The 11,909-nt window shown below is 50.8% G+C and overlaps 1 protein-coding gene across 2 annotated transcripts in view; it reads left to right on the top strand.

Moving 5' to 3' along the window:
• Positions 1–270: 270 nt before the first annotated feature.
• Positions 271–11,909, top strand: part of LOC307208241 (uncharacterized protein) — a 118,862-nt gene continuing 107,223 nt past the window's right edge. Inside the window, exons 1-4 of one of the 2 annotated variants that reach the window (XR_013835036.1) lie at positions 271–515; positions 3,183–4,180; positions 5,558–5,684; positions 6,431–8,291. Coding sequence is in view for 1 of the 2 variants with exons in the window: in XM_079962862.1 (XP_079818988.1) it covers positions 3,389–4,180; positions 5,558–5,684; positions 6,431–7,536 (2,025 nt within the window). In the remaining variant the exon portion in view is untranslated. Of the gene's footprint in view, positions 516–3,182; positions 4,181–5,557; positions 5,685–6,430; positions 11,461–11,909 lie in introns of those variants that run through there. The other variant, XM_079962862.1, reaches the window with a different exon arrangement.

Here is an 11,909-nt window from a genome sequence, read left to right as displayed (position 1 = left end):
GCACACGAAAGCTCATACCAAGAACTAACTTAGTTGGTCTTTAAGGTGCTACTGGAAGGAATTTTTTTTGTTTTGACTATGGCAGACCAACACGGCTACCTATCTATAACTGGATCTATAATTCCTGTCTTCCACTGCCTCCCGCAGTTTGGTCAAACTCATGCTGGCAGCTTGGAGAACCCCAAAAGGGATTACAGTTGCCTTGAACTGAGAGCAGCTCTTCCTTCCAGGCAAGCTGCAGCCTTGCAGAGCAAGCAAGCAAGCAAGCAAGCAGCTGTCGAGCTTTCTTCTCTTTGCACGGAAGGGTTAAGCCGACCGAGGCTGCCTTTCCCAGAGTGGACGGGGAAAGCCATCGGGGAAAGCCATTGGGGGAGGCCATCATTTCCTCTTCCTCGCCTTTTGTGGCGGAGCAGCTGCAGCAGCAGCAGCAGCAGCAGGAGGAGGCGACGCGTCCCGGCGGCTTGGCCTCCCGCGCGCCCTTTTGCAACCAGGCGCCCCTGCGCTCGCGGGAGCAGGTAAAGCAGCTCCTTCCATTGCACCTTGCAGAAAAAGGAAAGGGAAAAAAGAGCAGCCTGGGTGCAGCTCCCAGTGCGCATGAGTGGCGGGGACAGGAGAAGGGCAAAGGCTGGGGGGGGGGGGCGGCTGCGGCTGAGCACCTAGCCTTGGAGAGTTGCAAGGGACCCCCAGGGGTCATCCAGCCCAACCCCCTTGCAATGCGGGAAGCTCAGCTCAAGCATCCATGGCTGGTGGCCAGCCAAGCTCTGCTTGAAAACCTCCAAGGAAGGAGAGAGTTGCAGAGTTGCAAGGGACCCCCCCGGGTCATCTAGTCCAACCCCCTTGCAATGCGGGAATCTCAGCTCAAGCATCCATGGCTGGTGGCCAGCCAAGCTCTGCTTGAAAACCTCCAAGGAAGGAGAGAGTTGCAGAGTTGCAAGGGACCCCCAGGGGTCATCCAGCCCAACCCCCTTGCAATGCGGGAATCTCAGCTCAAGCATCCATGGCTGGTGGCCAGCCAAGCTCTGCTTGAAAACCTCCCAAGGAAGGAGAGAGTTGTAGAGTTGCAAGGGACCCCCAAGGGTCATCCAGCCCAACCCCCTTGCAATGCGGGAAGCTCAGCTCAAGCATCCATGGCAGGTGGCCAGCCAAGCTCTGCTTGAAAACCTCCCAAGGAAGGAGAGAGTTGTAGAGTTGCAAGGGACCCCCAAGGGTCATCCAGCCCAACCCCCTTGCAATGCGGGAAGCTCAGCTCAAGCATCCATGGCAGGTGGCCAGCCAAGCTCTGCTTGAAAACCTCCCAAGGAAGGAGAGAGTTGTAGAGTTGCAAGGGACCCCCAAGGGTCATCCAGCCCAACCCCCTTGCAATGCGGGAATCTCAGCTCAAGCATCCATGGCAGGTGGCCAGCCAAGCTCTGCTTGAAAACCTCCAAGGAAGGAGAGAGTTGTAGAGTTGCAAGGGACCCCCCCCCCCCAGTGTTTCCCAACCTTGTGCCTCCAGCTGTTTTTGAACTACAACTCCCATCATCCCTGACTAGCAAGACCAGTGGCAAGGGATGATGGGAATTGTAGTCCAAAAACAGCTGGAGGCACAAGGTTGGGAAACACTGAAATTTCTAGTCCAACCCCCTGCGATGCTGGAAAGCCTTGCCCAACTGTATAGGTGCTTATTCTTCCTGGGTATTTTGTGTGTGTGAGAGAGAAGCTAGCCTTTCATTGTTTTCCTTTGCACCTCCCCGCCCCCCTGGAAAACTATAATAATAATAATAATAACAAGTTATTATTTGTACCCCGCCCTTCTGGCTGGGTTTCCCCAACCACTCTGGGCGGCTTCCAACAAAGATGAAAGATACACTAAAATGTCACATATTAAAAACTTCCCTGAACAGGGCTGCCTTCAGATGTCTTCTGAATGTCAGGTAGTTGTTTATCGCGATGACATCTGATGGGACGGCGTTCCTCTTCCTCGCCTGTGGGTGCCCATTGCCGCCCCCCAGCCCAGCCCAGCAACCTGATCTTTGGGTGAAATGTAGCTCAGTTGGCAAAAGCACAAGATTCTTAGTCTCAGGGTTGGGGGTTCGAGCCCCACTATTCTCGGATATCTTTTTTTGTCAAGTAAAATGTTACGCTAGGTAAAATGAAAACATAGATTGAGAGAAGAATAAAAGGAAATGGGGGAGAAAGAGAGGGGGGAATAGATAAAAGAGGGGGGCTATTAAAAGAAAGAGGGGGAGTTAAGAAACTTAAGAACTTCCAATTCTTTGTCTGTCAGCTATATAGAAACATTATTCGATTTGTCCACTCCAAAATAACATCCAGCACAGCTACAGTGGTACCTCGGGTTACAGACTCCACTAACCCAGAAATATTACCTCGGGTTAAGAACTTTGCTTCAGGATGAGAACAGAAATTGTGCAGCGGCGGCGCAGCAGCAGGAGGTGGCCCAATTAGCTAAAGTGCTGCTTCAGGTTAAGAAGAGTTTCAGGTTAAGAACAGACCTCCAGAACGAATTAAGTACTTAACCCAAGGTACCACTGTACTTTCTATAAATCAGTATACCTGAAGGAGCGTCTTCACCCCCATTGTTCTGCCCAGACACTGAGGTCCAGCACCGAGGGCCTTCTGGCGGTTACCTCGCTGCGAGAAGTCAAGTTACAGGGAAGCAGGCAGAGGGCCTTCTCGGTAGTGGCACCTGCCCTGTGGAATGCCCTCCCACCAGATGTCAAAGAGAACAACAACTACCAGACTTTTAGAAGACATCTGAAGTCAGCCCTGTTTAGGGAAGCTTTTAATGTCTAATAGATTATTGTATTTTAATATTCTGTTGGAAGCTGCCCAGAGTGGCTGGGGAAATCCAGCCAGATGGGCGGGGTATAAATAATAAATTATTATTATTACACCTTCATACTTCGAACCCAAATGTCATTATTTCATTATCTTTTTCACCCAAAAAGTCTTACGAGAGGTTTCCAGTCTTTAGTAAATGTTAATCAAACGTGTCAATTTCGCCACCTCGAATAATTTTAATAACCGTTCCTCCATTGTTGGTACTGGCGAGTCTTTCAGTCTTTGTGCATGTAAAAGTCTCGCCGCCATAAGTATAACTTGGCTGCTGTAATCCTGTATCTTTCCAGTTCTTCGCTTTCTCATCTCTCTGCATCTTTCCCCCCCTTTTCTTCACCTCCCAGGAAAAGCCCCCTCAACTCCAGCGGTGAAACAGCCGTGTTGCCTAAACATGCCCTAAGCCTCTTGTTGGAGGAGCCAGAGAATGGGTGGATAATTCAAGCTGCGTCCGTCTGTCCGGCATACTTTCGTGTATTTGCGTTCTGGCATCCCTGATCAAATCCAAGACCGCGAGAGTGTGACCCGGGCGGCCGCTGTTCCAGAATTCATCATGAGACACAAAATGGTCCCGGAGAAAGGACAAACTCAGAACACAGACTTCCGGGACCGGCTCCCCATGGAGCAGTCAGTGCCCGGAAGCGGGAACCAGCCGGAGGAAAAGCTGCGCCGAACTGGCCCCGAGCCTGGCGAGGCGTCGGAGGGAGCCACTCGAGCGTCTCCTGAACTCGAGGCCGGGAATGACCGAGGCCTCACGAAGAAGGAAGTCCCAGAGAAGATGACGAACGAGCCGGGAGAGAGGCGGTTGAAATACCTGGACCCTCGGGCAGCCTCCAAGTCCCGCAATGCAGGGTGGGCGGACCCCGAGCGACTGGAATCTGAGCCATGGGAGAACTCCAAGTCTTGCTTGGCCTCCTTGGAAGGAGCGGCTGAGGCCTACCGGAAGTTCAGAGGCCTGCCGGATCTCAGGAGGGAAAGCCACGGGGATTGCAGGACCCCCAAGATGGAAGACGAGAGGAAGGCGAGGGAGGATCTCCTCAGAGAAGATTTGGTCGCTATGGACGTGCAGAGGACTCTGTTCCGGGAGTTCCGCTACCAGGAGGCCGAAGGTCCCCGCGAGGCCTGTAGTCGCCTCTGGTACCTCTGCCACCGGTGGCTGAAGCCAGAGAGGCACTCCAAGGAGCAGATCCTGGAGCTAGTGATCCTGGAGCAGTTCCTGGCCATCCTTCCCTCAGAACTGCAGAGCTGGGTCAAGGCCAGTTGCCCCCAGACATGTGACCAGGCGGTGGCCCTGGCAGAGGACTTTGTGCCCAGGCGGCAAGAAAATAGGCGTCTGGAGCGGGAGGTGAGAGCGTTTTCTTGAAGCGGTCCCAGGGGGCCGCTTCCATTTCGTTTTTCGTGTGGAACGGAAGTCAAGTGGCCAATCTGCATAACAACCGGTTGTTGTGCACATTCACCAGACGTCTGGGAGAATGTGCACAAAACCCAAAGAGGACATTGGGCATGTCTCTTGGCCAGCGTACATAATCTCCAACAAGCCTTGGAGAACGTGCATATGTCAGCTTGATTTTGTACATTCTCCGGTCATCGTGCACAATCTCCAACATGGCTTGAGAATGTGCATTAATTCACAACTGCGTTTTGTACATTCTCTGGCTGATCTGTCTTGATATCAGGCAGGTTCCCTTCCTTCCACTCTTTTCAACACCTGCTCAACACATTATTGTTATCCAAACCTGCCCAAATTTATAGAATAGTTGATGAGAGTTTTGATCTGTTATTTTGACTTTCTGAAAGCCTTAAATTATTGCTATTATTCCTTATTCCTCTTTTTCAGTGTATTTCATCGACTTTTTAAAATAACATGAAATAACAACACACCCCCAACCAACATTGCCCCCTTCGCATACCCCCCAACACCAAATACAGGATCCTTATGGGATAAAATTGTTCCAAAGTGTCAAGTGCGAGTCCGGAAGGTGCCACTGGGAGTGACAGACCATTGCATGTTTAATATGGGTGCCATGTCACTCTGAAACTATCGTCTTCTCCTTTTCCGGCTCATCCCTTGACTTCCGTAGTTAATTTTTCAGAGAGTGCTAATGTCCATTCTTTTTTGTTTCTACTATGTTCATTCTAGATGCAGGGACTTCCAGTTTTGAACAGTAAGTTGTCTAGCAGCTAAAAAAAGGAAGGCGATTAGCGCTTTCCATCCCAAATTAACGTTACCTTCATCAGAAATGGTTAGCAAAACCAAGGCTGGGGTGTGGCTAAATCTTCTTATGGACCGTTTTATTCTTTTTATCATAAACTGCTTTGAGGTTTGTTTTTACTGTCAAGCAACGTATAAATTTTGTGAACTAAACATAAGCCCCTCATATATAGATCGTGGGTAGGCAAACTAAGGCCCGGGGGCCGGATCCGGCCCAATCGCCATCTAAATCCGGCCTGCGGACGGTCCGGGAATCAGCGTGTTTTTACATGAGTAGAATGTGTGCTTTTATTTCAAATGCATCTCTGGGTTATTTGTGGGCATAGGAATTCGTTCATTATTTTTTTTAAAATATAGTCCGGCCCCCCACAAGGTCTGAGGGACAGTGGACCGGCCCCCTGCTGAAAAAGTTTGCTGACCCTGGATATAGATGGAGCTGGTAGATAGAGATATTCATACATGCATACATTTTCCTATTTTGATTCCACCCCCCCCCCCACTGTGTTTCAGAGGCCGGCGTTAATCCAGGAGGTAGCTTTGAACTTTCACACGGCTGAGCCGCCCCCAGCCATCCCTGGGGAGAAAGCACTTCGCTCTGAGGTCAAGCAAGAAGGAAACGGTGACACTGATTCGGAGGGTAAGGGCTCTGTGTGGCTTCCTCGAGTGCAGGAAGCTCTTGCAACCAATAATAATAATAATAATAATAATAAATTTATTTGTACCCCGCCCATCTGGCTGGGTTTCCCCAGCCACTCTGGGCGGCTTCCACAAAGACCAAAATTACACTAAGATGTCATACATTAAAAACTTCCCTGAACAGGGCTGCCTTAAGATGTCTTCTGAATGTCAGGAAGCCACGCCTCAGTTGTTCCGAACAGGCTTCCGGAACGGATTACATTTGACAACCGAGGTTTGATTGTACGTGGTTTAGGATAATTTGCCTCCCATGGTAGTACCATATTGGCCTGGATATAAGCTGCACTTTCCCCCCAAATTCTGACCATGAAAAGTTATAGTGCATCTTAAATTCCCTACCTTACAGAATTTGCCTTTTTGGGAATATCGCTGCTGAAGCAGACATATGGCAAAACGGAATGGGTGTGAGTGCCAGCAGAATTTTAAGGGAGCAGCTTATATTCGGGAATTGCCTTTTTTTCCTCCCCCCCCCCCCACCTTGAATTTTAAAGATGCGGCTTATATTTGGGTACAGCTTATATTCTGGCCAATATGGTAGTTCCACATCCTAGTATTTTTCTCCCAAAATTTGTAAGCGTTGCACATTGCGTAAACATACATTTCACATGGTAAGATGGACCATTGGCCCGGTCAGGCCTCCTTGATGTCCTTACGTAGCTTCTCAGCTTCTCTCGTTTTTCCCTGCAGGTGACGACGGGTGGGTGATCGAGGCAGCGCAAGACAATTCCCCTCTGCAGGATCCCGAGCCGGCAAAGATCTGCGGGTCCTCGTGGGACAGGATCCCTTGGTCCCAAGAAGATGGAGGAGCTTCCGTGAGTCATGGCGACGATGGCCTGCAAAGGAGCAAGGAGAAACGCCAAGAGCAGAGGGTGTCCGAGAGCGCCCCTTGCGTCGGGGATGGAGGAGGCCAGAGCCAAGCGGTCGTCGTCAAGAGGAGGCGGCGCAGTCGAGGGAAGAAGACGTGCGGCGTGTGCGGGAAGACCTTCAGCCGCAGCACCGTGCTGGCGGCGCACCAGCGGACGCACACGGGCGAGAAGCCCTTCATGTGCCAGAGCTGCGGGAAGTGCTTCAGCTTCAAGTCGACGCTGGTGGCGCACGAGAGGACGCACACGGGCGAGAGGCCCTACACCTGCGACCAGTGCGGGAAGAGCTTCACCGTCAGCTCGGTGCTGACGCGCCACTACCGCGTCCACATCGAGAAGGAGCTGTTCGGCTGCTCCGAGTGCGGGAAGAGCTTCGCCCAGAAGTCACAGCTCCACAACCACCAGAAGGTGCATGTCCGGGAGAAGCCGTTCAAGTGCGCTCAGTGCGGCGAGGGCTTCAGCCGCGGCTCCAGCCTCAAGAAGCACGAGGGCTCGCACACGGGCGAGAAGCCCTTCAAGTGCCCCGACTGCGACAAGTCCTTCAACACGTCCTCACAGCTGGTCAAGCACCACCGCGTCCACACCGGGGAGAGGCCCTACACGTGCGCTGAGTGCGGGAAGAGCTTCAGCCAATGGCAGATCCTCATGGTCCACCAGAGGACCCACACGGGCGAGAAGCCCTTCAAGTGCGCCACCTGCGGCAAATGCTTTTCCGACCGCGCCGTCCACATCCGGCACCAGAAGGTCCACACAGGCGAGAGGCCGCACCAGTGTGCCACCTGCGGCAAACGGTTCACCCACCGCACCGTCCTGGTCAAGCACCAGAAGATCCACATGCGGGAAGCCTTGAACATGCTGCGGTTGCAGGAGGAGGAGGAGCAGAAGCAGCGGTCGGAGCTGCCGCTGCCGCCGCCCGAGGAAGCCTCGTAAAAGCTCAGGAGCATCGCCAAATGCCTTGGGAGAGACGCCATGCAGACGACCATGTACTCCAGGGGGGTTGGGAGCTGTGGGGTCCTCTCGGGTGTTGCCAGGCTCGCATCAGCCCTGGGTAACACAGCCAAGGACCTGGGTGATGGTTCCTCATCCCTGTGCTATGATTAACCCGGATGGTGCCTTCCAGATTTTGTTGGACTCCATCTCCCATAAGTGCTGGTCAGAGAAGGCAGGAGATGTAGTCAAGTCACATCTTAGAGGGCCATACTTTCCCCCTTTTTTCTTTTTTGATGCGCATTGCCATTCATTTATTTATTTTTTATGCCTTTTCCAATATCCAATTTATACATCCATCGCATTTTTTCCATCATACAGTATTTACAGACTTCCCAACCCAGCGCTCTGAGGCATTCTAGATATACAGCGGTACCTTGGTTGTCGAACTTAATCTGTTCCGGGAGTCCATTTGATTCCCGAAATGGTTCAGAAACCAAGGTTGGCTGCAGGAGCTTCCTGGTACTCAATCGGAAGCTGCGTCAGACGTTCAGCTTCCGAAAACGTTTGCAAACCGGAACACTCACTTCCGGGTTTGCGGTGTTCGGGAGCCAGAACGTTCAAATCGCAAGGCATTCACAAACCAAGGTATGACTGTACCTTGTTTCGCTCCATATCAGGTACTTCACCCACCCAAATTCCCCCCCTCTTCGTTATAGTCGCTCATAAAAGTTACCCCAGCTTGAAAGTTTATTTTGGTATCATCTTCTCCAAAGCTTTCCCACTTGTCTCTTATCCAATTGTCATCCTGGTTCCTTATTTCGGCCATCATATTAGCCAGTCCTGCAAATTCTGTCCGCTTCTGCAGCCGTTGTTCTTGGGATTCCTCTTTCCAGTTTTTAGCATAGACTGTTCTAGCTGGTTTCCTCTAGCTGTAGTCAAAGTGGTTCCTTCCAGATGTTGCTGTACTCCATCGCCCATCCTTCTCAGCCGGAACGGTCAGGGATGATGCAAGATGTAGCCAGAGAGCCAAAGCTTCCCCCATTCCTGATATAAACAAACAAACCACGGTTTCCCTAAGCAGAGATCTTTAGCTTTTGTTCCAGAACAGAAATGGATGCTTCTCATCTCCAGAACTTAAAAGGGGATGCTTGCGAGCCTAAATCTCACGAAGACTCGCCTCCCCGCCCCCCAATAGGTCGGGTAAACATGCATTTGCCATTAAATCTGACAGCCCACAACTCCCCCCCCCCCATTTCTGGTTCAAACCGCGGTTCCTCCACACCTGCAGTTTAGAATGCTGCAGCTTTGCCATCCCAGATTAACCCCACGGTAGTCTGTAGCTGCATGCGCACATATCGTCTTCCGCAACCTGGCGTCTTCCAGATGTTTTGCCCTCCCAATTCTCATCAGCATGGCCGGCGTTCAGCGATGTGGGGAGTAAAGGGTAGTATTTGCCATGGCAAACCCCTCTATGAGGCTTCGGTGGCAGGTTTCCATGCCTTCGCCTCTGAGTAGGGGAAGAACACACATTCACCCCACTCCCACCTGGCTGGACACCACAGACCGCCCCCCCAAGGTACCCACACACCACTGTAAGCTTCTGTGGGGTAAAATTAAGAATGGGGAACGCTTGTCTCTTAGGGTGCTATCGGTCTCCAGTGCCCGTTAATGCTGACCATTTGCAACTGTGGCCGCTCAGGCTGGTAGGACTTGAACTGCCATGTTGGCTGACGCTGCCAAAGTGAATTATTATTACAGTGGTACCTCGGTTTTCAAACGTAATCAATTCCGGAAGTCCGTTCAAGTTCCGAAACATTCGAAAACCGAAAGCGGAAGCCTCAAAAACAGAGGCGTTTATCTTCCAGGTTTTCGGCGTTCAAGTTCCGAAATGTTCAACTACGGAGGCGTTCTAAAACCGAGGTACCACTGTATTATTATTATTATTATTATTATTACCATTATTATTATTTCTATTATGATGGTGATCTAATGTATTCTTATCCTGCTTTTCTCCCAAACTTAAGGTGGCTTGCAGCGTTTAAAACGGGCATAATTAACTTCAAATAAAAACAAGCAGGTTAAAAGCAGAACGTAAAATACATAAAATCATTTTTAAAACCAGGGCTAAAAGTACAGTTTGCCCTGACAGCAGCCTGGGGTCAGCTTCATCTGTGTCTAGAGTCTGACTAAGAAGCTCCAAGCCTGATTCCTTCCTGCAACCCCGGCCTCTTGCTCACTAGATGTTTTGAACCGCAATGGCCTCGTTGGCTGGGAGTTGTAGTCCGAGAGCACCTGGTGGGTGAGAGGCTGAGGGCAGCTGCTGTGAACCAGGGATGGAATCCGGCACCCTTGTTCAGGCAGCACAAGGATTTACATTTGCACAATGGAAATTCCTGGATGCCAAGATCCAAGTTAGGGACAAGTACTCTTTTGTGAGAGAATCTTTAAAGTATGCCCTTCCAACAGAGTTCCAAAAAATCCCCTCTGTGAAGTTTCCCTCTTTCCCCATCATAGGAAAAGGTACACGTTGGGTAAGTTAAAAATTGGTTTAGTTACCAATTCTCCAAAGGTCAGATTCATGTAGTTGAGCTGGCGGCAGAGTCGTTGGCATCTGTCTGGTATAGGAACTTGAGAGTGGCTTGTGAAAGCCATGCGGTTGAGCTGCAAGAACCAGCTCTAGCCTTTTCACATGCTGAGCTTCTCAGGTAGGTGAACAATAGTCTTGATTCCCTATATCCTCCCCAGGTCAGCTAAGCCTGGCAGGACAGCTTACTCTATGGTCTTAACCCCTTCATGCACTAATTAGACTTAGGCGTGTTGGTTATATGTGGCTGGTTATCCAACATTTTCTGTCCCGCAAGCTTCCTAAATCTGCTTTTGAGGGTTTCCCAGGGGGAGGGAACTCCAGAACAGATTTAAGGGGTGCATGGGAAGAGGAGGAGGGCAGGAGTTTTGTTGCACCAGCAGAAATCCTTATGCTAACGGAACCAATGACTTATTGCTACGTTGTACTATGGGAGGGTTGTTGCACTCTTCTCATCGTTCAAGAATTCCATTTTGCCAGTCGGAATGATTCCCCGCCTCTCCTCCTGCCACATGCTGCTCTGAAACAAACACACCCCGTCAATTTTGGGGTGTGTGGAGGGAGGGGAACTCCTGTTGCGCAAGCAGAAGTCCTTGCATCGAGCTTCCACTGTGGGGACTTGTGAGGTGGTCCCCACTCCATACCTCCTCAAACTATCCTGAGCCATTCTGTAATAACACAGAAGCCCGAATGCCAAAAACTGGAAATAACAAAACCTCTCTGAACGTTGCATCAAGACAGACTTGCTGTGGATGGTGAACAGGCCAAAAGAGGCCCAACAAGCAGCACTCTTTCTCCAAAATGGCGGACCCCACACAGGAGTCCCTTGGGGAAAAAGATGAAATCCCACCAAAGGAATTCTCTGGATTCGAACTCCCAGCAGGCAGTTCCAAAACGGGATAATCTGGAGTCCACCATCCATCATCTGAAGGGCCATCCAAAATGGTTTGTGTGCACCTCCTCGCTGTAATAGCTCTTGGCTTGGCGATCGAAAACTTCCGCATTTATGGGATCCCAGCGAACCCGCCTATCTCAGAGTCTTCGTCTTTGAAGCTATGCACTCGGTTGAACGGATGACGCATCTAGACAGACAGTTGAAGCAGCGAGGAGTCTGTTGGGGTTCTCTGCATGTGCATTGACTAGTAGTGGGTAGATTATTTTTTTCTTGGGGTGGGATGGGGAAGGAAACAATTCTTCACTGAATTGTTCTTTGGGGGCGCAGTCCTCTCAATTTCTGACTCTGGAGACTTGACAACATCCTGTCCTCATTATAACAGTAAGAGAGGGTATTGTATACGATAGAAACTGATTAAAGCAAAATGTAAGAAGTGCCTAATAACGACCCGTCTCTGTGAGGTTTTCCTTTGGCTCCTCTTTGTTTAAGGCTGGGACTGAGGTGCTGAACGCCCCTTCCAGTTCTGCTCTGATGCCTGATTTCCACCTGCTGATGTGATCGAGTTCTCTGTTGGGTCCGGCGCTCTGGGTAGAGACCTATTGCGGTCTGGAGTGTCTGGAGGCGGTTGGAGGATGGATGGTGGCTAACAGATTGAGGTTGATTCCTGACAAGACACAAGTACTGTTTTGGGGGGACAGGGAGTGGGCAGGTGTGGAGGATTCCCTGGTACAGAATGGGGTAACTTTGCCCCTGAAGGGCCAGGTGCGCAGCCTGGGAGTCATTTTGAACTCACAGCTGTCCATGGAGGCACAGGTTAATTCTGTGTCCAGGGCAGCTGTTTATGAGCTCTACCTGGTACGCAGGCTGAGGCCCTCCCTGCCCATAGACTGTCTT

Source organism: Podarcis cretensis (genome assembly GCF_951804945.1).
Source record: "Podarcis cretensis genome assembly, chromosome: 2".
In the NCBI taxonomy this organism is placed as follows: Eukaryota; Metazoa; Chordata; class Lepidosauria; order Squamata; family Lacertidae; genus Podarcis; species Podarcis cretensis.
The sequence above is the reverse complement of the archived record's forward strand: the minus strand, read 5'-3'. Positions and strand labels throughout refer to the sequence as shown.